This window comes from Oncorhynchus kisutch, linkage group LG11 (assembly GCF_002021735.2).
Source record: "Oncorhynchus kisutch isolate 150728-3 linkage group LG11, Okis_V2, whole genome shotgun sequence".
NCBI classification, from domain to species: Eukaryota; Metazoa; Chordata; class Actinopteri; order Salmoniformes; family Salmonidae; genus Oncorhynchus; species Oncorhynchus kisutch.
Window position 1 is genome coordinate 54,825,742 of NC_034184.2, and position 26,487 is coordinate 54,852,228.

The 26,487-nt window shown below is 41.2% G+C and overlaps 1 protein-coding gene across 1 annotated transcript in view; it reads right to left on the reverse strand.

Moving 5' to 3' along the window:
* Positions 1 to 26,487, reverse strand: part of LOC109899534 (cadherin-10) — a 54,344-nt gene that overhangs the window by 20,996 nt on the left and 6,861 nt on the right. Inside the window, exon 2 of the mRNA XM_020494856.2 lies at positions 24,361 to 24,713. Coding sequence (XP_020350445.1) covers positions 24,361 to 24,576 — 216 coding nt within the window. The 5' untranslated portion in view covers positions 24,577 to 24,713. The remainder of the gene's footprint in view (positions 1 to 24,360; positions 24,714 to 26,487) is intronic.

Sequence of the window (26,487 nt, forward strand, 5' to 3'; positions counted from 1 at the left end):
GGTTTCTGGGATAATGTTGTTAATGTGAGCCATTACCAGCCTTTCAAAGCACTTCATGGCTAGGTTGCAGGTTGCCTTTGTGTTGTTGGGCACAGGGACCACCCCCCCCCCCTCCCCTCGTCTTACCAGAGTGTGCTGTTCTATCCTGCCGGAGCAGCATATATCCCGCTAGCTGAATATCCATTTCGTCATTCAGTCACGATTCCGTGAAACATAGGATATTACAGTTTTTGATGTCCCGTTGGTAGGATATTCGTGATCGTACCTCGTCTAGTTTATTGTCCAATGATTGCACTCACCTTCTGCGGGTCCTGACGAGGCATCCGGCTCTTCGTCCTCTGCGTCGCTTCCTTTTGAGAATAATTGAGATGTCTGCCATGTGGGGTGTTTGGAGAATATCATGTGAGTCCGGCTTGTTGTTGTTGTTGTTGTTGTTGAAGAAATCTTCGTCTAATCCGAGGTGAGTGATCGCTGTCCTGATATCCAGAAGCTCTTTTCTGCCGTAATATGCGTTTGCAGAAACATTACGTACAAAATAATTTACAAATATCACGAACAAAACCACATAATAGCACAATTGGTTAGGAGACCGTAAAATGGCGGCCATCTCCTCCGGCGCCATCTTGTTCTTCTAGGAAGTGTTTCCTTGCCACTGTGCTTCCTGCTTGCTTTTTGGAGGTATAGGATGGGTACTGTTAAGCACTTTCTGACAAATGTTGAAGTGAAATGTCAATGAATTATTGTATAGATCTCAAGTGAGAGGCATGGGTTATTAAACAAATTGAACATTGTAAGCCTGCCTTGCAAGCACCACACCTCTACATATATACAATTAAACTTTACAGATAGCCATCGATACTGAATAGTTGATGGTGTGAACTCTACACAACCTCAGCCAATTGTTCTTCAATGGATGCTTGATACCTCCCCAATAACCCTCCACATGATCCGCAACACAATTGGAACAACTTTCGACAGTCCCAGACATGTTTTTAAAAATTATGATTCTCTCCCACAAAATCCTCCAACGTCTTACACTGTCACCAACACAGCCGCAAAATCTTCATATCGATGGCAATTACAACATGGCATCGTAACCATGAAGCTAAGTTACCCTCGGACTGATCCTCTGTGGCAGGCAGGGTATCTTTGCCAAATGTCAGCAACACACTCATGCTACCTGCTATGATGATGGTGGCACCGGAGTGGATGGCTGCAGTTCCTAACCAACTGTGCTACTTTGTCTGTTTTTTTTGCATTGTTTGTAATTAATTTTGTACATAATGTTTCTGCTACCTTCTCTTATGACCGAAAACAATTTCTGGACATCAGAACAGCGATTACTCACCTTGAACTGCACAAAGATCTTTTGTTTAATAAGTCCAACGCAAATTATATACTGCTTTGTCGAGACAAGGCCCAAATCCCCGTCATCCGTTTGAAGAAAACACAGAGAAAAGAGGGGGGAGGGTGGGGAGCCTTGTAAGAATTTGCCAGCGAGTAGGTAAACCACCACTACCCTCCGTATTATTGGAAAACGTGCAATCATTGGAAAACAAACTGGACAATATATGATTAAGACTATCCTACCCACGGGACATTAAAACTGCAATATCTTATGATTCACCGAGACATGGCTAAACAACGACATGGATAATATAGAACTGGTCAGCTTCTCCGTGCATTGGTAGGACAGAGCATCTAAGTCTGGTAAGACGAGGGGCGGGGAGGGGTGTATATTTGTCAATAACTGTTGGTGCACAATGTCTAATATTAAAGAAGTCTTGAGGTATTGCTCGTCTGAGGTAGGCAACCTCATGATAAGCTGTAGACCCCGCTATCTACCAAGAGAGTTCACATCTATATTATTCGTAGCCGTCATAAGCAAACAAGAAAATGCTCATACAGAAGTGGTGCTCCTAGTGGCCAGGGACTTTAATGCAGGCAAACATAAATCTGCTTTACCAGCCTGTCACATGTGCAACCAGAAGAAAAAAAACTATAGACCACTTTTACTCCACACACAGAAAAGCATACCAAGCTCTCCCTCGCCCTCCATTTGGCAAATCTGACCATAATTCTATCCTTCTGACTCCTGTTACAAGCAAAAACTAAAACAGAAAGAACCAGTGAGTCGCTCAATATGGAATGGGCCAGATGAAGCGGATTCTATGCTACAGGATTGTTTTTTGCTAGCACAGACTGGCATATGTTCCGTGATTCATCCAATGGCATTGAGGAATATAACACCTCAGTCACCGGCTTCATCAATACGTGCATTGAGGACGTCGTCCCCACAGTGACTGTATGTACATATCCCAACCAGAAGCCATGGATTACAGGCAACATCCGCACCGAGCTGATGGCTAGAGCTGCAGCTTTCAAGGAAAGGGACACTAATCTGGACGCTTATAAGAAATCCCACTCTCAGACAAACCATCATACAGGTAAAGCGTAAATACAGGACTAAGATTGAATCATACAACACCGGCTCTGACTCTCATCGGATGTGGCAGGGCTTGAAAACTATTACGGACTACAAGGGGAAACCATGCAGTGAGCTGCACAGTGACGCAAGCCTACCAGACGAGCTAAGGGCCTTTTAAGCTCGCTTCGAGTCAAGAAACACTGAAGCATTCTTGAGAGCACCAGCTGATCTGGACGACTGTGTGCTCACGCTGTCTGTAGCCGACATGAGCAAGACCATTAAATAGGTCAAATTTCACACAGGGCCAGACAGATTCCCAGTATGCATGCGTGGACCAACTGGCAAGTGTCTTCACTGACATTTTCAACCTCTCCCTGACTGAGTATGTAATACCTACATGTTTCAAATAGACCACCATAGTCTCTGTGCCCAAGAAAGCGAAGGTAACCTGCCTAAATGATTACCGCCCCGTAGCACTCACGACGGTAGCCATGAAGTGCTTTGAAAGGCTGGTCATGGCTCACATCAACACCATCGTGGTAGAAACCCTATACCCACTAAAATGTGCATACCACCCCAACAGATCAACAGATGACACAATCTCTATCACATTCCACAGTGCCCTTTCCCACCTGGACAAAAGGAACACCCATGTGAGAATGATGTTCATTGACTACAGGTCAGCATTCAACACAATAGTACCCACAAAGCTCATCACTAAGCTAAGGACCCTGTGACTAAACACCTCCCTCTGCAACTGGATCCTGGACTTCCTGATGGGTAATGGTAGGCAACAAAGCATCTGCCACTCTGATCCTCAACACTGGGGCCACTCAGGGGTGCATGCTTTGTCCCCTCCTGTACTCCATGTTCAACCACGACTGTGTGGCCAAACATGACTCCAACAGAATCATTACGTTTGCTGACAACACAACAGTGGTAGGCCTGATCACCGACAATGATGAGACAGCCTATAGGGAGGTCAGAGACCTGGCAGTGTGGTGGCAGGACAACAACCCCTCCCTCAATGTGAGCAAGACAAAGTAGCTGACAGTGGACTATAGGAAAAGGGGGGACGAACAGGCTGTCATTAACGTAGACGGGGCTGAAGTGGAGCGGGTCGAGAGTTTCATGTTCCTTTGTGTCTACATCACCAACAAACTATCATGGTCTAAACACACCAAGACAGTTGTGAAGAGGGCACAACATAATATTTTCCCCCCCAGATCCTCAAAAAGTTCTACAGCTGCACCAGTGAGAGCATCCTGACCGGTTGCATCACTGCCTGGTATGGCAACTGCTCGGCATCTTACCATAAGGTTCTACAGAGGGTAATGCATATGGCACAGTACATCACTGTGGCCAAGCTTCCTGACATCCAGGACCTATATACTAGGCAGTTTCAGAGGAAGACCCAACAAATTGTCAGACTCCTAAAACCCAAGTCATAGACTGTTCTCTCTGCTATCGCATGGCAAGCAGTAGAGGAGTGCCAAGTCTAGGACCAAAAGGCTCCTTAACAGCTTCTACCCCCAAGCCATAAGACTGCTGAATAATGAATCAAATGGTCACCTGGACTATTTACATTGCCCCCCCCCCCCCCCCCCCCCTTGTTTTTTACACTGCTGCTGCTCGATGTTTATTATCTATACAAATCAAATCAAATGTATTTGTCACATACACATGGTTAGCAGATGTTAATGTCAGTGTAGAGAAATGCTTGTGCTTCTAGTTCTGACAATGCAGTATTAACCAACGAGTAATCTAAACCTAATAATTCCAAAACTACTACCTTATACACACACAAGTGTAAAGGGATAAAGATTATGTACATAACGATATATGAATGGGTGATGGTACAGAACGGCATAAGCAAGATGGAGTAGATGGTATAGAGTACAGTATATACATATGAGATGATTAATGTAGGGTATGTAAACAAAGTGGCATAGTTTAAAGTGGCTAGTGATACATGTATTACATAAAGATGCAGTAGATGATATAGAGTACAGTATATAAATATACATATGAGATGAGTAATGTAGGGTATGTAAACATTATATTAAGTTGCATTGTTTAAAGTGGCTAGTGATATAGTTTTACATCAATTTCCATTATTCAAGTGGCTGGAGTTGAGTCAGTGTGTTGGCAGCAGCCACTCAATGTTAGTGGTGGCTGTTTAACAGTCTGATGGCCTTGAGATAGAAGCTGTTTTTCAGTCTCTCGGTCCCTGCTTTGATGCACCTGTACTGACCTCGCCTTCTGGATGATAGCGGGTAAACAGGCAGTGGATCGGGTGGTTGTTGTCCTTGATGATCTTTATGTCCTTCCTGTGACATCGGGTGGTGTAGGTGTCCTAGAGGGCAGGTAGTTTGCCCCCGGTGATGCGTTGTGCAGACCTCACTACTCTTTGGAGAGCCTTAGGGTTGTGGGCGGAGCAGTTGCCGTACCAGGCGGTGATACAGCCCGACAGGATGCTCTCGATTGTGCATCTGTAGAAGTTTGTGAGTGCTTTTGGTGACAAGACAAATTTCTTCAGCCTCCTGAGGTTGAAGAGGCACTGCTGTGCCTTCTTCACAACGCTGTCTGTGTGGGTGAACCAATTAAGTTTGTCCGAGATGTGTACGCCGAGGAACTTAAAACTTGCTACCCTCTCCACTACTGTCCCGTAGATGTGGATAGGGGGGTGCTCCCTCTGCTGTTTCCTGAAGTCCACAATCATCTCCTTAGTTTTGTTGACGTTGAGTGTGAGGTTATTTTCCTGACACCACACTATGAGGGCCCTCACCTCCTCCCTGTAGGACGTCTCATCGTTGTTGGTAATCAAGCCTACCACTGTAGTGTCATCCGCAAACTTGATGATTGAGTTGGAGATGTGCATGGCCACATAGTCGTGGGTGAACAGGGAGTACAGGAGAGGGCTCAGAACGCACCCTTGTGGGGCCCCGGTGTTGAGGATCAGCGGGGTGGAGATGTTGTTACTTACCCTCACCACCTGGGGGCGCCCCGTTAGGAAGTCCAGTAACCAGATGTGCAGGGTTGGGGTTGAGACCCAGGGTCTCGAGCTTGGTGACGAGTTTGGAGGGTACTATGGTGTTAAATGCTGAGCTGTAGTCGATGAACAGCATTCTCACATAGGTATTCCTCTTGTCCAGATGGGTTAGGGCAGTGTCCAGTGTGGTTGCGAGTGCATTGTCTGTGGACCTATTGGGGCGGTAGGCAAATTGGAGTGGGTCTAGGGAGTCAGGTAGGGTGGAGGTGATATGGTCCTTGTCTGAGGGCGCGGCTGGGGATGCCGTCGGGGCCTGCAGCCCTGCGAGGGTTAACACGTTTAAATGTTTTACTCACGTCGGCTGCAGTGAAGGAGAATCGGCAGGTTTCGCTAGCGGGCCGTGTCAGTGGCACTGTATTGTCCTCAAAGCGGGCAAAAAAGTTATTTAGTCTGTCTGGGAGCAAGAAATCCTGGTCCGCGACGGGGCTGGTTTTCTTTTTGTAATACGTGATTGACTGTAGACCCTGCCACATACCTTGTGTCTGAGCCGTTGAATTGCGACTCTATTTTTGTCTCTATACTGACACTTAGCTTGTTTGATTGCCTTATGGAGGGAATAGCTACACTGTTTGTGTTCGGTCATGTTTCCTGTCCCCTTGCCCTGGTTAAAAGCAGTGGTTCGAGCTTTCAGTTTCACGCAAATGCTGTCATCAATCTACGGTGTCTGGTTTGGGAATGTTTTAATCATTGCTATGGGTACAACATTGTCAATGCACTTTCTAATGAACTCGCTCACGGAATCAGCGTATTCTTCAATTTTGTTGTTTGAACGTATCCCAATTCACGTGATCGAAGCAGTCTTGAAGCGTGGAATCAGATTGGTCGGACCAGCGTTGAACAGACCTGAGCGCGTGAGCTTCTTGCATAGTCACTTTACAAATGATCTAGACTAACCTATATCCCCGCATATTGACTCGGTACCGGTATCCCATGTATATAGCCTAGTTATTGTTATGTAATCTTCTTGTGTTACTTTAGTTTATTTCGTAAATATTTTCTTAACTTTATTTCTTGAACTGCATTGTTGTGTAAGGGCTTGTAATTAAGAATTCCACGGTAAGGTGTTGTATTCGGCGCATTTGACAAATAAAATGTGATTTGATTTGATCACTTCAAAGGAAAACTCTGAAAAATATAGGCCTAAATAACCTGATGCTTCCTTGATAATATCCAACACCTCCGTCACCAATAATGTCAAGGGACACCTAATACACAGCACCTATAGGCAGTGGTGTAAAGTACTGAAGTGAAAACACTTTATAGTACTAGATAAGTAGTTTACAATACTATTTATATTTTTGAGAAATGTTACTTTTACTTCACTACATTCCGAAAGAAAATATTGTACCTTTTACTCCCTACAATCCCTGACAACCAAAAGTAATCGTTACATTTTGAATGTCACGCCCTGACCTTAGAGATACTTTTTTATTCTCTATTTGGTTAGGTCAGGATGTGACTTGGGTGGGAAAATCTGTTTCTATTTCTTTGTTGGCCTAGTATGGTTTCCAATCAGAGGCAGCTGTTTATCATTGTCTCTGAATGGGGATCATACTTAGGCAGGGCTTTTCCCACTTTCAGTTGTGGGATCTTGTTTTTGTACAGTTACTGTGTAGCCTGCAGAACATTACGTTCGTTTACCTTTTGTTGTTTTTTTGGTGTTCATCGAAATAAAGAAAGATGTACGCTTACCACGCTGCACCTTGGTCTCATTCCAACATCGGACGTAACATTGAATGCTTAGCAGGAAAATTGTTAAATGCACGCACTTATCAAGACAACACATGGTCATCCCTAGTGCCTCTGTCCTGGCGGACTCACTAAACACAAATGCATATTTTGTAAATAATGTCTGAGTGTTGGAGTGTGGCCCTAGCAATCCATACATTTTAAAAACAAGAAAATGGTTCCATCTACTCTGCTTAATATAAGGAATTTTTTATCATTTATTATTTTACTTTTACATTTGATACTTAAGTATATTTAAAACCAAATACTTTTAGAATTTTACTCAAGTAGTATTTTACTGGCTGACTTTCACTTTTACTTGAGTAACTTTCTATTAAGGTATCTATACTGCCTATAGGGAGGATAAAGCCCCTCTGGGAAAGACACCAAGGTTGCGTCCCAATAATCTCTCCTTCCTTCTGAACTGTGTACTCTTTCACTACGACTCCCCACACATTTAAAAACATTGGATTGGTGTAGGCATGGGCTAGAAGATGTTTCCATGTACCAGTCATTACCTTTCAAATCTATGAAGGGAAATGAACAAGTACACACTTCAGGGGGAAAGGAGAGATCATTGGAATGCAACCAAAGCTGTAAAGAGCCATACTACTAGCATGCACCTTTTCCACGTGACTGTATGGTGTCCATATTAAGAAAGAGGCACATGTACATGGATTTGTGAGTCTGTCCTATTATTGACAACGTGCACCTGCATGTGTCTCTATACCCTACTACTTCAGCAGGGCATCCACTTAAATCTCATCTGACCCATAGACACAAAAATAGCCACCAAATATTGATTTTGATGTTCAATGTAAACCATAATCTATCATGTTTGTATAATGCAAGTAGCCTACAAGACCCGGAGACATGAAAATGCAATCATTTCACGGAAAGACATAGGGGCATCTAAGTGCCTCTTTGTGTACTATTCATCGTCTTGAAAGAAAGTAGCATTACCTCAAGCAAGTATGATGAGTGACTGGCTTGAAGCTCATTACTGCACTGTTGATAATAGTGTCAGACGTGTATATTTAGCTCTATATCTCCTGGGCCCTCACATCCTAAATGACAAGCAGTGAGGGACACAACATCAACGTCATACATGAATATTAATATCAGCATACTCAGGGAGAAACGGATTACAGTGCCTTGCAAAAGTATTCATCCCCTTTGGTGTTTTTACTATTTTGTTGCATTACAACCTGTAATTTAAATATATTTGGATTTCATGTAATGGACATACACAAAATCATCCAAATTGGTGAAGTGAAATGAAAAACAGAACATGTTTCAAAAAATTATACAAAAAAAAAAATGAATAAGTGGTGTGTGCATATGTATTCACAGCCTTTGCTATGAAGCCCCTAAATAAGAGCTCATGCAACCAATTACCTTCAGAAGTCACATAATTAGTTAAATAAAGTCGATCTGTGTGCAATCTAAGTGTTACATGATCTCAATATATATACACCTGTTCTGAAAGTCCCCAGAGTCTGCAACACAACTAAGCAAAGGGCACCACCAAGGAGCTCTCCAAACAGGTCAGGGACAAAGTTGTGGAGAATTACAGATCAGATTTGAGTTATAAAAAAATATCAGAAACTTTGAACATCCCACAGAGCACCATTAGATCCATTATAAGAAATTGAAAGAATATGGCACCACAACAAACCTGCCAAGAGAAGGCCTTCCATCAAACTCATGGCACAGGCAAGGAGGGCATTAACCAGAGAGGCAACAAAGAGACCAAAGATAACCCTGAAGGAGCTGCAAAGCTCCACAGCACAGATTGGAGTATCTGTCCATACGACCACTTTAAGCCGTACACTCCAGAGAGCTGGGCTTCACGAAAGAGTGTCCAGAAAAAAAGACATTGCTTAAAAGAAAAAAATAAGAAAACACATTTGGTGTTCGCCAAATGGCATGTGGGAGACCCCAAAAATATGGAAGAAGGTACTCTGGTCAGATGAGACTAAAATGTACCTTTTTGGCCATTAAGGAAAACGCTATGTCTGACGCAAACCAAACACCTCATATCACCCCAAGAACACCATCTCCACAGTGAAGCATGGTGGTGGCAGCATCATGCTATGGGGTTGTTTTTAATCGGCAGGGACTGGAGGTTCCAGAGATGGAGGTTCACCTTCCATCAGGACAATGATCCTAAGCAGTCTGCTAAAGCAACACTCAAGTGCTTTAAGTGGAAACATTTAAATGTCTTGGAATGGCCTAGTCAAATCCCAGACCTCAATCCAATTGAGAATCTGTGGTATGACTTAAAGATTGCTGTACCCCAGCGAAACCCATCCAACTTGAAGGAGCTGGAGCAGTATCGCCTTGAAGAATGGGGGAAAAAAACAGTTGCTAGATGTGCCAAGCTTATATAGAGACATACCTCAAGAGACTTGTAGCTGTAATTGCTGTAAAAGGTGGCTCTACAAAGTACTGACTTTGGGGCGGTGAATAGTTATGCACGCTCAAATGTTCAGTTTTTTTGTGTTATTTCTTGTTTTACAATAAAAAACAAGTTGCATCTTCAAAGTGGTAGGCATGTTGTGTAAATCAAATTCAAACCCCCAAAAAAACATTTTATTTCCAGGTTGTAAGGGAATGAAATAGGAAAAATGCCAAGGGGGTTGAATACTTTCGCAAGCCACTGTATTTTCTGCAATCTGAAAACTGGGCTCAACAACAGTGCAACTTGGGGAAGAAAGTGAGAAGGATGCACACTGTGACCCAACTATAGTTTTGTCTCGAATGGCACCCTATTCCATATTTGATGCTTGGCCCTGGTCAATAGTAATGCACTATATAGGGAATAAGGTGCCATTTGGGATGCTGACTATGAATACAGCTGGGTCGTTCCCTAAAGATATTGTAAGTAGAAATTGTGCACCAATATTGAATTTTAATGGCATGAAATATTCATGTAATTGCCCTTTAATATAGACCACGTGAAGAATTCAACACCTCTTATTGTAATGTGAATAAAGACTTGCTTCAGTGCCAAAATTCATAATTTTCCTTCAGTACACATCTGTAACTTCTAGGAAGATTTGAACCCACTTAAAACCTTTTACTGCTGCGGGCTAAATCAGAGTCACAGAGTGTTTCTTGGTAGTTTTAAACAAATCTACTCTAAAACAAAGGTATACACCTCACACACATGGTTATGGATTTTAAAAAAGAAGACACCTCTACCATGTCAGATATAGAAATGAAATGTATTCCATTCTGAGTTTTCTTCCCAATATGACACTTGATGTACATCACAGAAGGGATGTGGGGATGGGATAAAAACATTTTTTTTTTTAAGAATAACAATAATAATTATGAAATAAAGAACCATTTTAATAACATTCCACCCATGAGGCCTCTAGAGGGTGATTTGGTCCTTTTCACCATCATGTAGTTATTTTGTTGCTTGTAAATGTAAATGAATGACTGCATGAATTAAATAATCTTCAGAAATTAAGATTATTTAATTCATGCAGTCATTCATTTACATCTGTCCCTCATTTTAAGGTCAACCCTGTTACTTGAATGAACTCTCGTTTTATGTTGAAACTATCCAAATTATATATATTTTTAAATAGATATAGTGTACATCTAAATCATAGTGTAAAAGCAGGAGAGTTGGTTCTTCTCTTTTTGGCAAGTATCCAGTGTTTTGTGGTGTAAAACTGAGCGGGTAGAACATAACATGTCAACCCTGTTACCAATAGATAGACAATTAAATTAAATTGTAAAGCTTGCATTCAACTGCCACTCCCTATTGCACACAGCACCCTTTGCATTCATCCTGTCAGAATGGGATTTGTGGCTATTTTAAGATGAAAATGTCAACCCTGTTACTGTCAACCCTGTCACTTTAATTAGCACTTCATAGGCACTTACTATAGTCATTTTCTTTAACCTCTAAATCTGGAAAAAACTGTTGAACATGAGCTCTTTATGACAGAATGTGAGGTGAAATCAATGTTTTTCTTGACAAAGTTACATTTTTCAAAAGGTACAGAATTGTTGGAACGACCCAGCTACAGTCTGTGAATAGTATTACTCATGATGTTCATTACTGAACATTTAAGAATATGATGAAGTCAATATAATAATTTCAACATAAAATGTACAGCACAGATGTAGAATCTTAATTTTATCACTTTTTGTTGCTGGGAATTCTTTTATTAGTTAGACTTTAAAATGTGAGACTTGATTTGCACTAACAAAAAAATTATCAACAACAGCAAACAACAAACAAATCTGAAACTATAATCTACATAGTAAATTATACTTCCTGTTGCTGCAAGATTGTTTTCTTGATTTATCAAACTGGCTCAAATTAACATCCTACCTCTGTAGCTGCTCCTAAAATGCATTCATATTACTAATTTATACACTGTGTCGTTTCCGTTCACACTGAACATTCCTCTGATGATTCCTGCAGTATGGCTGTGTCCCAAATGGTACCCTGTTTCCTATAGGCCCTGGTCAAAAGCACTGCACTATAGAGGGAATAGGGTACCATTTGGGACATAGCCTATGCTTCTCAGACTCAGTCGTTAATCCCATAAAGAGAGAACTGACAGGAAGAAAACAAAGAGGAGACCATCAAAGGGAGGTGAAGAGGGAACTCCATACTGTGGAGGCATACTGTCAGGTCTGCCAGCTAATTGGAGTTTGACAATCCTCAGACAACGCAGGCCTAAGGGATGTACTGTACAAAGGCTTGCAATTATTGAATTAAAAAAGGCAGAAAATACACAACATGCTCCAACGGTAAACACTAAAAGGTAATTATTGGAGGTCCGCTTATGGACAAATTCACAAGCCGTATGGATATTTGGCATGCTGGCACACTAGTATGGGGTAAACAATATAATCAAATAAAATTGTATTTGTCACATGCGCTGAAATGCTTACTTACAAGGTCTTAAACCAACAATGCAGTTTTAAGAAAATAAAGTAACACAAGAAAATAACAATAATGAAGCAATATACAGGGGGTACTGGTACCAAGTCAATTTGGTACAGGTTAGTTGAGGGTACAGGTTAGTTGAGACCCCTGTGCTGTATGGATTCATGCAGTATTATTGAGTCAATTCATGCATCAGTATGGAGTTGATTCATGCAGTATTTGTAGGTAATATAGAGGTGATTCATGCAGTATTACACAATCCATTCATGAAACAGTATGGTGTCAATTCATGCAGTGATTCAGGCAGTATTATGAATTCATGTAGTGGTATAGATTCGATCCATGGATCCATGAGTAAAATACAGTGCCTTGCGAAAGTATTCGGCCCCCTTTTTGAGAAGGCGCATGACTAGAAAAGTAGCATGAGTTTATTGTCTTCCTGTATTGAACACAGATTGTCCCGTCTACAATTTGATCGTTTAATAACGTTTAAAAATACCTGCAGCAAACTCTCTCCAGAAGTTCAGTGAGGATCTCTGAATGATCCAATGTTGACCTAAATGACTAATGATGATAAATACAATCCACCTGTGTGTAATCAAGTCTCCGTATAAATGCACCTGCACTGTGATAGTCTCAGAGGTCCGTTAAAAGCGCAGAGAGCATCATGAAGAACAAGGAACACACCAGGCAGGTCCGAGATACTGTTGTGAAGAGGTTTAAAGCCGGATTTGGATACAAAAAGATTTCCCAAGCTTTAAACATCCCAAGGAGCACTGTGCAAGCGATAATATTGAAATGGAAGGAGTATCAGACCACTGCAAATCTACCAAGACCTGGCCGTCCCTCTAAACTTTCAGCTCATACAAGGAGAAGACTGATCAGAGATGCAGCCAAGAGGCCCATGATCACCCTGGATGAACTGCAGAGATCTACAGCTGAGGTGGGAGACTCTGTCCATAGGACAACAATCAGTCGTATATTGCACAAATCTGGCCTTTATGGAAGAGTGGCAAGAAGAAAGCCATTTCTTAAAGACATCCATAAAAAGTGTCGTTTAAAGTTTGCCACAAGCCACCTGGGAGACACACCAAACATGTGGAAGAAGGTGCTCTGGTCAGATGAAACCAAAATTGAACTTTTTGGCAACAATGCAAAACGTTATGTTTGGCGTAAAAGCAACACAGCTCATCACCCTGAACACATCATCCCCACTGTCAAACATGGTGGTGGCAGCATCCTGGTTTGGGCCTGCTTTTCTTCAGCAGGGACAGGGAAGATGGTTAAAATGGATGTGAAGATGGATGGAGCCAAATACAGGACCATTCTGGAAGAAAACCTGATGGAGTCTGCAAAAGACCTGAGACTGGGACGGAGATTTGTCTTCCAACAAGACAATGATCCAAAACATAAAGCAAAATCTACAATGGAATGGTTCAAAAATAAACATATCCAGGTGTTAGAATGGCCAAGTCAAAGTCCAGACCTGAATCCAATCGAGAATCTGTGGAAAGAACTGAAAACTGCTGTTCACAAATGCTCTCCATCCAACCTCACTGAGCTCGAGCTGTTTTGCAAGGAGGAATGGGAAAAAATGTCAGTCTCTCGATGTGCAAAACTGATAGAGACATACCCCAAGCGACTTACAGCTGTATTCGCAGCAAAAGGTGGCGCTACAAAGTATTAACTTAAGGGGGCTGAATAATTTTGCACGCCCATTTTTTCAGTTTTTCACTTGTTAAAAAAGTTTGAAATATCCAATAAATGTCGTTCCACTTCATGATTGTGTCCCACTTGTTGTTGAATCTTCACAAAAAAATAGAGTTTTATATCTTTATGTTTGAAGCCTGAAATGTGGCAAAAGGTCGCAAAGTTCAAGGGAGCCGAATACTTTCGCAAGGCACTGTAAGTAACATAAACGTATATGACTTGCATTGGCAAGCCATAAATAACTGTTTTGCATAAGTTCTATATCAAAACAATCCACACTTAAAAAGCCATAAATAACTGTTTTGCATAATTTCTATATCAAAACAATCCACACAACATTTTCCATCTAAAAAAAGATTTCAGAAAATGGTTTATTCATGTCAAAAAGTCACACATTGACGAATACGCTGATTCGGTGAGCGAGTTCATTAGAAAGTACATTGACGATGTTATACCCACAGCAACGATTAAATCATTCCCAAACCAGAAACCGTGGATTGATGGCAGCATTCGCGCAAAAATGAAAGCAAGGCAGTCAAACAAGCTAAGCGACAGCATAGAGACAAAGTAGAGTTGCAATTCAACGGCTCAGACACAAGATGTATGTGGCAGGGTCTACAGTCAATCACGGACTACAAAAAGAAAACCAGCCCCGTCGCCTACCAGGATGTCTTGCTCCCAGACAGACTAAATACAGTGCCACTGACACGGCCCTCTATCAAAACCTGTGGACTCTCCTTCACTGCAGCCACTGCAGGCCCAGACGGCATCCCCAACCGCATCCTCAGAGCATGCGCAGACCAGCTGGCTGGTGTGTTTACGGACATATTCAATCAATCCTTATCCCAGTCTGCTGTTCCCACATGCTTCAAGAGGGCCACCATTGTTCCTGTTCCCAAGAAAGCTAAGGTAAATGAGCTAAATGACTACCACCCCGTAGCACTCACTTCCGTTATCATGAAGTGCTTTGAGAGACTAGTCAAGGACCATATCACCTCCACCCTACCTGACACCCTAGACCCACTTCAATTTGCTTACCGCCCCAATAGGTCCACAGACGATGCAATCGCAACCACACTGCACACTGCCCTAACCCATCTGGACAAGAGGAATACCTATGTGAGAATGCTGTTCATCGACTACAGCTCAGCATTTAACACCATAGTAACCTCCAATCTCGTCATCAAGCTCGAGACCCTGGGTCTCGACCCCGCCCTGTGCAACTGGGTACTGGACTTCCTGACGGGCCTCTAGCCACTTTAATAATGGAAATTGAAGGGAATTTATATAACAATGTATCACTAGCCACTTTAAACAATGCCACTTAATATAATATAATACCCTGCATTACTCATCTCATATGTATATGTATATACTGTACTCTATATCATCTACTGCATCTTGCCATCTTTATGTAATACATGTATCACTAGCTACTTTAAACTATGCCACTTTATGTTTATATACCCTACTTTACTCAACTCATATGTATATACTATACTGTATATACTGTACTCATTCATATATCTTTATGTACATATTCTTTATACCTTTTACACTTGTGTGTATAAGTAGTAGTTGTGGAATTGTTAGGTTAGATCACTCGTTGGTTATTACTGCATTGTTGGAACTAGAAGCACAAGCATTTCGCTACACTCACATTAACATCTGCTAACCATGTGTATGTGACAAATACAATTTGATTTGATTTGTATATAGAAAGACTGCAGTTTCTACGATCTTGTCCTTCAGAAATGAAGTATTGTTTAATGAGTTTGGTACCAACATAGAATAGTTATAATTCAATAGCAATGCATTCTTTAGGATTCAAGGTGAGCACAAGTAACAAGGTAACATGCAGTATTATAAGTAAGGCTTGGTGGTTCTCTTTTCTAAAGTTCTTGTTGCACAAAATGAGCCTTTGACAGAGGAGCATGTTGATGACTTAAATCCCCTTGCACAAGCACAGAGGAATAGCCAGTAATGTAGCAAAATCATTGGCAATTCTTGTCAGGTCTGTAGTGAGCATTGCTTAGTGCTGCAGAGGGGAGATAGGAAAAAAGAGCCCCGAAAGGATACAGAATAATTATGCTCTCTCTCTCTCTCTCTCTCTCTCTCTCTCTCTCTCTCTCTCTCTCTCTCTCTCTCTCTCTCTCTCTCTCTCTCTCTCTCCCTCTCTCTCTCTCTCTCTCTCTCTCTCTCTTTCTCTTTCTCTTTCTCTCTCTCTTTCTCTCTCCACTGATGTTGGTTTGAACATCTGTGATAATAAACAGGTTCATAATACGCAACAGTCACTTGCTTATATTAGAAAGAACGACATTCCAATGCACTATTTTTCCATGGATTGTTTACTCATCCAAACATCACCCACCTCAACATACAGTTCCAGTCAAAAGTTTGGGTTTTTCTTTATTTTTACCATGTTCTACATTGGAGAATAATAGTGATGACATGAAAACTATGAAATAACACATGGAATCATGTAGTAACCAAAAAAGTATGAAGTATGAAGCAAATCAAAATGTTATATTTGAGATTCTTCAATGTAGCCACCCTTTGCCTTGATGACAACTTTGCACACGCTTGGCATTCTCTAAACCAGCTTTATGAGGTAGTCACCTGGAATGCATTTCAATTAATATGTGGGCCTTCTTAAAAGTTAAGGAGGCATGTATAAGTAAAAAAGGCACATTTGATCATGTTTTTCATTAAAAAAAAACATATTAAACATCCTTTCTCCAAATGAAGTTACTATGTCAGAATTGCCAGAACAATCTGAGATACCCCAAATATTTTCCACTCCAGCTGGAGTGCTGGAAAGCCCTTAGTCATTAATCTATGCTGAACAAAAATATAAACGCATGAGCTGAAATAAAAGCATTTTTCATGAGCTGAAATAAAAGATCCCAGAAATGTCCCATACACACAAAGTTAATTTCTTTCAAATGTTATGCTCAAAATTGCTTACCTGTTAATGAGCATTTCTCATTTGCCAAGATAATCCATCCACATGACAGGTGTGGCATATCAAGAAACTGATTAAACCGCATGATCTTTACACAGGTACACCTTGTGCCAGGGACAATAAAATGTCACTCTAAAATGTGCAGTTTTGTAACACAACACAATGCCACAGATGTCTCAAGTTTTAAGGGAGTGTACAATTGTCATGCTGACTGCAAGAATATCCAGAAAAGAATTTAATGTTGATTTTTCTACCATAAGCCACCTCTAACATTGTTTTAGAGAATTTAGCAGTTTGTCCAACCGGCCTCACAACCTCAGAACACGTGTAACCACGCCAGCCCAGGACCTCCACATCCAGCTTCTTCCCTTGTGGGATGGTCTGAGACAAGCCACCCAGACAGCTGATGAAACCGTGGGTTTGCACAACCGTAGAATTCCTACACAAACTGTACGAATCCATCTCAGGGAAGCTCATCTGTGTGCTCGTCGTACTCACCAGGGTCTTCACCTGATTGCAGTTCGGCTTCAGTGGGTAAATGATAATCTTCGATGGCCACTGACACACTGGATAAGTGTTCTCTTCAAGTATTAATCCCGGTTTCAACTGTACCGTCGTGTGATTGGTTTTCTGATGTCAGCGTTGTAAACAAGTGCCCATGGTGGCAGTGGGGTTATGGTATGGGCAGGCATAAGCTACAGGCAAATAAACACAATTGCATTTCATCGATGGCAATTTGAATGCACAGAGATACCGTGTCAAGATCCTGATGCCCATTGTCGTGTCATTCATCCGCAGCTTTCACCTCATGTTTTAGCATGCACAGCCCCATGTCGCAAGGATCTGTACACAATTCCTGGACGCTGAAAATGTCTCAGTTCGTTCATAGGCTGCATACTCACTCATACAGACATGTCACCCATTGAGCTTGTTTGGAATTCTCTGGACCGATCTGTATGAAAGCGTGTTCCAGTTCCCGGCAAAATCCAGCAACTTCGCACATCCATTGAAGAGGAGTTGGACAACATTCCACAGGCCACAATCAACAGCCTGATCAACTCTATGCGAAGGAGAGGTCAAGTTGCATGAGGTAAATGGTGGTCACACCAGATACGGACTGGTTTTCTGGTCCAACAGAAATAAACTCCAGACACAAAAGCCATCTGATTACATTGCAAGTGTTCACACTTCATACTGAAAAAGTAGGCCTCCCTTGACGAGGGCTTGGCTTGTTAACCTCTCTAGGGTACGTGGGACGCTAGCGTCACATCTGGCCAACATTTTGTCAGGTTGCAGAGCGCCATATTCAATTACAGAAATGCACATTATAAAAATTCAGAAAATAAAAAATATTTGACATAGGTTTAAAGATTAACTTCTTGTTAAACCAACCACAGTGTCATATTTATAAAATGTTTTACGGCGAAAGCATACCTAGCCCAGAACATACCTAGCCCAGAACATAGCCCAGTTGACAAATTATTACAAACAGTAACCAGCCAAGCAGAAGCGTTACAAAACTCAGAAATAGAGATAACATTAATCCCTTACCTTTGATGATCTTCATATGGTGGCAATCAGAAGACAATCATTTACTCAATAAATGTTCCTTTTGTTCGATGAAGTCTCTTTATATCCAAAAACGTTTTATTCCGTAATCCACAGGCTCAAACTCAGTCAAAACAATCAGACAAAAAATCCGTAAAGTTCATAGAAACATGTCAAACGATGTTTGTATTCAATCCTCAGGTTGTTTTTAGCCTAAATGATCTATAATATTTCAACCGGACAATAACGTCGTCAATATAAAAGATAAACAAGAAATGGACATGCGCCTGAAAAAGCTCTGCGACACGTTAGGGTCCACTCGTTCAGACTGGTCTTACTCCCTCATTTATAAGAATACAAGCCTGAAACAATTTCTAAAGACTGTTTACATTTAGTGGAAGGCATAGGAACTGCAAATGGAGTCTTAAGTCAATGGATACTGTAATGGCATTAAAAAAAAAAAAAAAAAAACTTTTTCTCAGGTTTTCACCTGCTAAATCAGTTCTGTTATACTCACAGACACTATTTTAACAGTTTACCAGTTATATGCATATCATATCTTCTGGGCCCGAGTAGCAGGCCGTTAAATTTAGGCATGCTTTTCATCCAAAATTCCGAATGCTGCGCCCTACCCTAGAGAGGTTAAATACTCTCACTCATTGGCAGTCTGCTAGTGGCAGTCTGAAATAGCTCGCTGAAGATCAGGTGATAGTGAATTAACAACTCCAAGAGGCACATGCAGTGGAGTTTTCTGACAAATACACACCTGGGCCAATTTTCATAAAGTTTTGCAGAGTAGGAGTGCTGATTTAGGATCAGGGCATCCATGTTCATGTAATCATTAATAACTGATCTTAGATTAGCACTACCCTGAGACACTTTGTGAATTTGGGCCATTCACACTGTAAAGTTCACCTAAAAGAGAAGCCATTTCAGCATCATGAACAGTTTAAATCAATCCAGCACAATATTTTATATGATGTACATCTATGATGAGCCCTAAACGTCTGAGTTGTGTATTGAGACTGTCTACACCATGATAAGATACCAGATTGATCCAGTGTTTCGGTAAACCTGCTCCTAAAATGTACCAATATTGTTCTGGTAAATCACAATAGTACCATGAAATCTGAAGAAACGAGTTCTCAACAAACCGAAACAATCACATCATTATTTATCTTCCCACATTTAAAGATTTTACATCGGCTGATAGACAAACTCAACTGAGAGGAACACTGGTGTCTCTTCATTATGCAGACAATGCAGTCTAACTTACTAGCCTATCTATAGCTATATACAGTATTTAGCTGGTAGCCTATTTATATTACACATTGGAACTCAGACTCCACAGGTTTTTCCGTCTAATTACTCATAGGCTTACCAGTGTTCACAGAAGTGGGGTCGCTCTCATGAGTGCCGCTGGGTCTTAGTTTTCTGGGAGAGAAGAAGCAGGAGAAAGAGGGCCGACACTCTCACTAGAGGAACTGTCACTATTCTCGAGGGGAGTAAAGAAGAAGAGGAGCAAGGCCACTGTCATTGCCAGTCCTGGGCAGTGATGTCTCTGTCAGGAATGGGAGGTTGTTGGTGGTAGCTGCTACATAAGTAGGCCTACTAGCTTCTACCTGCAATGGTGTTTTGACAGTCGAGGACGAGGTGGTAGATTTGCTGATGTGGATATCTTCTGTAATGGGCACTAGCTTGATCAGATGAAGTATTTTTGCTGCATTTTCATGCACCACTTGGTCTTGCCTTTTGTCTGTCCATCTTTAAAACCTCTTTGGGATAGGGGGAAGCATTTTCCCTTTTGGATAAATAGCGTGCCCAATTTCAACTTCCTGCAACTCATGCCAAGAATATAAGATATGCATATTATTAGTAGATTTGGATAGAAAACACTCTGAAGTTTCTAAAACTGTTTGAATCATGTCTGTGAGTATAACAGAACTTATGTAGCAGGCAAAAGGTCACTGTCTATTCAATTTCATTGGGAAACCAGATTTCTAAGGCACTTGTTTGCAGTTCCTACCGCTTCTCACTGTATGTCACCAGTCTTTGGAAATTGGTTGAGGTTATTCCTTTGTGTAATGAAGAAGTACTGCCATCTTGAATTTTTGCCATTTGAAGTGTACTTTTTGAGAAGGCGCATGACTAGAAAAGTAGCATGAGTTTATTTTCTTCCTGTATTGAACACAGATTGTCCCGTCTACAATTTGATCGATTAATAACGTTTAAAAATACCTAACGTTGTATTACAAAAGTAGTTTGAAATGTTTTGGCAAAGTTTACAGGTACAGTGCCTTGCGAAAGTATTCGGCACCCTTGACCTTTGCAACCTTTTGCCACATTTCAGGCTTAAAACATAAAGATATAAAACTGTATTTTTTTGTGAAGAATCAACAACAAGTGGGACACAATCATGAAGTGGAACGACATTTATTGGATATTTCAAACTCTTTTAACAAATCAAAAACTGAAAAATTGGGCGTGCAAAATTATTCAGCCCCTTTACTTTCAGTGCAGCAAACTCTCTCCAGAAGTTCAGTGAGGATCTCTGAATGATCCAATGTTGACCTAAATGACTAATGATGATAAATACAATCCACCTGTGTGTAATCAAGTCTCTGTATAAATGCACCTGCACTGTGATAGTCTCAGAGGTCCGTTAAAAGCGCAGAGAGCATCATGAAGAACAAGGAACACACCAGGCAGGTCCGAGATACTGTTGTGAAGAAGTTTAAAGCCGGATTTGGATACAAAAAGATTTCCCAAGCTTTAAACATCCCAAGGAGCACTGTGCAAGCGATAATATTGAAATGGAAGGAGTATCAGACCACTGCAAATCTACCAAGACCTGGCCGTCCCTCTAAACTTTCAGCTCATACAAGGAGAAGACTGATCAGAGATGCAGCCAAGAGGCCCATGATCACCCTGGATGAACTGCAGAGATCTACAGCTGAGGTGGGAGACTCTGTCCATAGGACAACAATCAGTCGTATATTGCACAAATCTGGCCTTTATGGAAGAGTGGCAAGAAGAAAGCCATTTCTTAAAGATATCCATAAAAAGTGTCGTTTAAAGTTTGCCACAAGCCACCTGGGAGACACACCAAACATGTGGAAGAAGGTGCTCTGGTCAGATGAAACCAAAATTGAACTTTTTGGCAACAATGCAAAACGTTATGTTTGGCGTAAAAGCAACACAGCTCATCACCCTGAACACATCATCCCCACTGTCAAACATGGTGGTGGCAGCATCCTGGTTTGGGCCTGCTTTTCTTCAGCAGGGACAGGGAAGATGGTTAAAATGGATGTGAAGATGGATGGAGCCAAATACAGGACCATTCTGGAAGAAAACCTGATGGAGTCTGCAAAAGACCTGAGACTGGGACGGAGATTTGTCTTCCAACAAGACAATGATCCAAAACATAAAGCAAAATCTACAATGGAATGGTTCAAAAATAAACATATCCAGGTGTTAGAATGGCCAAGTCAAAGTCCAGACCTGAATCCAATCGAGAATCTGTGGAAAGAACTGAAAACTGCTGTTCACAAATGCTCTCCATCCAACCTCACTGAGCTCGAGCTGTTTTGCAAGGAGGAATGGGAAAAAATGTCAGTCTCTCGATGTGCAAAACTGATAGAGACATACCCCAAGCGACTTACGGCTGTATTCACAGCAAAAGGTGGCGCTACAAAGTATTAACTTAAGGGGGCTGAATAATTTTGCACGCCCAAATTTTCTGTTTTTCATTTGTTAAAAAAGTTTGAAATATCCAATAAATGTCGTTCCACTTCATGATTGTGTCCCACTTGTTGTTGATTCTTCACAAAAAAATACAGTTTTATATCTTTATGTTTGAAGCCTGAAATGTGGCAAAAGGTCGCAAAGTTCAAGGGGGCCGAATACTTTCGCAAGGCACTGTAACGTTTGAGATATTTTGTAGTGACGTTGCGCAAATTGGAAACTGTTTTTTTCTGGATCAAACGCGCCAAATACATGGACATTTTGGATATATATTGACAGAATTAATCGAAGAAAAGGACCATTTGTGATGTTTATGGGACATATTGGAGTGCCAACAAAAGAAGCTCTTCAAAGGTAAGGCATGATTTATATTTTATTTCTGTGTTTTGTGTGGTGCCTGCAGGGTTGAAATATGCTACTCTCTCTTTGTTTACTGTTGTGCTATCATCAGATAATAGCATCTTATGCTTTCGCAGAAAAACCTTTTTGAAATCGGACATGTTGGCTGGATTCACAACGAGTGTAGCTTTAATTTGGTACCTTACGTGTGTGATTTAATGCATTTTCCCCGGCAATTGGCCAAATGGGACGCGACTGTCCCACCTATCCCAGAGAGGTTTTAACAATGAACTCACTCTCCGACCTTATTCACCTAACTTTAAAAAAAAACTTGATAGCCAATTATGTGAGGAGGCTAAGCGGTCTGCCGTTGGCGCAGCTGAGAAATTGGCTAATTGGATGCATTAAACTATATTGTACCCATGTATATTGGACAAAACAAACAGTTTGCTTGCTACATATGGACATTTAAAAGGAGGGTTACTGTCAAAGTTATTTTATACAAAATTATATTACAATTTAGACAGTGTTGGTGGGTCCCCCCTCCTTGTGGGGGCTGAGGGGGTTTCTGCAACGCCAGTGGAGAGGAGGAAGATACTGTAGCTGTATGTGTGTTTAGGGAGAGGGTTGGTGGATGAGGGACTTGATTGGATGTGAAATAAATAAACCCTCCCACAGTGCACTGAAATATGGCTTGGTCCTGGGCCTTTAAGTGCCTGTCCATCATTCCTGGCTTTTCACCACATTTTCATCACAGACACCAACTCCAGAGTGAAGCTGATGGAATTAGAGGGCGTGATCACTATTCGCTTCCCCAGTAAAGCCAGCATGTGGGCTTTGTTTTTTCACCAACTTTATTCATTGAGACCTCTTGTCATTCTGACAGTTTAATTGTGTATGATTTTGGACACTGAGTGAGTCAAGAGCCAGCACATGTGATTGTTGTCATGCAAAGAAACTTGCCAGTGTGCCAGCCAAAGATCATCGTGAAGTGAAGTGAAATTTCATTGGCCTGACTTGATTGATTCGTTATTTTTCTCTCCATTACCCACTTTCCCTTCTTCCCTCTTCTCTCCATCTTTGTCTTCTTGTTGTTCCCCTGTCTCCAACCCGTCAGGATGATGCTATCTGCCAAACTGCTAGTCATATCCTCATACTCCACCCTGTACCGTGACACTTGTTTACTCCTGAGGATGAGGCAGGTGATGAAAGCCAGCTTCCTCTGAGAAAATTGGCTGTCGACAGTCACCTCGTTCCCCTCCCTCAGGATGATAACTGTAACATTGTCTCTAACACTGCGACTAGCTGTCTCTGTGTTAGCACTAACACTGGTGGCTTGACACGTCACTCCTTTGATCTAAAGTGGGGGGTTATAGCTCTGAGAAATATTTCCACTTTTATGCGTTCTTATCTGGTCCCTGACTGGCTAACACAAGCCTCTGTCAGTTGAAGAGCTGTGTCATCATGACAGTGGAGGCTCTCAGGCCCTTGGCGATGTGAGGGACTGGGTCAGTTATTTTGTCTAGCCGTTATGTCTGCCTCATGACTTGATTTGGTAAAGTTGTCTGTCGATTATGGAACATCTATTCCTCCTCCATGTGTCATGTTAAATCGCTAATTTGAGTGACGATTCCTAATTTTTTTACTCATTTATAACCAACTTTGTTGTTTTTGAATTGTTGTGTGAATGAGGGAAGATGGCTGGAATTAGTTGCCTGTTGCTAGGATATAGATGCCCATTCCCTTCACCTATGATCATTGGCCTAACATATTTATGGATACATTTTCTGAAACTATTGAAAGTTATGTCAAGTACAACAGGAACAGTCCTTTTGACTGAGTGTACATAATTATTTTGACATAATCGACCACCTCAAGGCAGCATACAAAGAATGTCCCATAAAAATGGTGCACAAAACCCTTACCTTGCCAACATACTGGTTGTCATTCCCTGTGTACTCCTCCAGAAGAAAGAATTGATTCCACATCCATCCTCGTTTGTAGCGCTGGAGTATCCTTCCATCATCCTTCTCCTGCGATGTTCCCAAGAGATTCACAGTATTTCCAGGTGCCACAGGCAGGGCATTGATTGGCTGCAGGATGGAGAGCATCAGTAGACCCAGGAAGTGATTGGTTATCATGGTATCCAATCACACGGGGAAATAGTTCTGTATGACTAATGAGTTATGGTAATGGGCTTCTGGTAGGATGCACGCTGGAATGAAATGTAACCAAATCAGGCATTGTAGTCTTCTTCCCTTTGATCCCTTATTGATCCCTGTGAAGAAGAAGAACATGGATAAATTAGAGAGATAACACAAGCAGGATATTGACTTGAGGCAGTCATATTGGGTTTCAATATCCCCCCAATGGTCATATTGTCTGATTGTGTCTAATACAGATGTAGAATCTTAATTTGATCACCCATTGCAGGATAACTTTTGCATGAAATAAAACATGTGTAGTGCATTTGAGGCTTTATAAAGACTTCTGAAGTTTGTAATTTCCAATTTCCAATCCAAACATGTACAATAATTATAATCCACATAATAATTCACATTCGTTGTTGCAGGATAATTTTCCTGCTCTAGCAAACTGGCTCATATTAAGATATTTTATCTGTATCAAGAGATAATTGGTTTCAAAGCTCTTTAGTGTTGCCAGTGTTATACATTGCTACTGTTTAATCTTCCTAGAGAAAAAACAGGCAACATAAACACGTCACCCCCCCACCCCTTGGGTCAATTGAGATTGCGTGTGACTAACACATTTTTGTTAATTACTATAGCTCCCACCTTGGCCCAATCAGTGTAATTTTGTAAATGCCAGATCTCTATAGCAAGCCTCATCATTCACCCAAACTTAGTCAAAATCGGGCCAGTGCCATCTGAAATATTGCGTGTGACTAATGTACGAACGGACAGACAGATGGAGACAGATCCTCAGTTCCCTGCCCAAATTCATCGTGGGGGACAATTATGAATTATATGGAATTAGAAACTTCCTTAAATGCATTCATTAATTATCTTGGGCTATATAAAATCCATTTTGCATTTGTCCAGCATTACGAAATTTAAGTTCGGCTAAAGGCAATGCTCCCGCATTGGCAGAGACTGCTTTCAAGGTAAACACTGCATATGTTGGCCCAATCAGAAATGACCTTTAAATGTCTATAGTGCAATCTGTAATGCTTCAGCGATACAGATTGAATAGAGCTTTTAGTAAAGGAATTATAGCTCCAATCGGCATCTCAAAGTCATACATTTTACCTAGGATTAGCTTAAACTAGCATAAACTTGCTGGTAGCCAAACTTGTAGCAGATTTGATCAATTTGATTTGTAGATTTGATTGGTACTAGAGTAATACAGTCCGGTAAATAATGCAGTCCAGAATAATATTTACCCACAAGGTGTTCAGGTCAAATTATTTGCCATAAACTGTCACGCCCTGATCTGTTCCACCTGTCCTGTGCTTGTCTCGCCCATCTTCCCCACTTATCCTTTGGGTATTTATACCTGTGTTTTCTGTCTGTCTGGGCCAGTTCATCTTTTTTGTTCAAGTCAACCAGCAATTGTCTCTGTTCCTATTTTTCCACAGTCTCCCTTTTTCACAAAGTCTGCACTTGGGTCTTACCTTGATTCCTGATATAAACATAAGTACCAATGCTTGGTAAATAGTGCATAAACAATAGTAAAGGATGAATTACAAGAGTAATTCGTTTTTGATTACAGTCAAGGATATGTTTTGTATTATTCTACAAAGGCCTACTGCAACAGGCCTTTTGCAATAGGCAAGCCTATTTTAATTTCCCTTACAATAAAACATTAAAATGTAATACATTGATCGATTGTTTTTGCAGATTTGAATAGTAATAGAGTAGTAGTAAGTAATACAGTTTAGTAACCGCTATTTTCTGTTTTCATCATTAGTTTTATTTTGCTAGCCAGTTGTGAAATGAAACAATAGATATTGACAAAGTGAATTATAATACCGCCAGGCTAGAATGAAATTGAAGGAAGTTAGCTAGCTTGCTAGCTACTTAGCTAGCTAG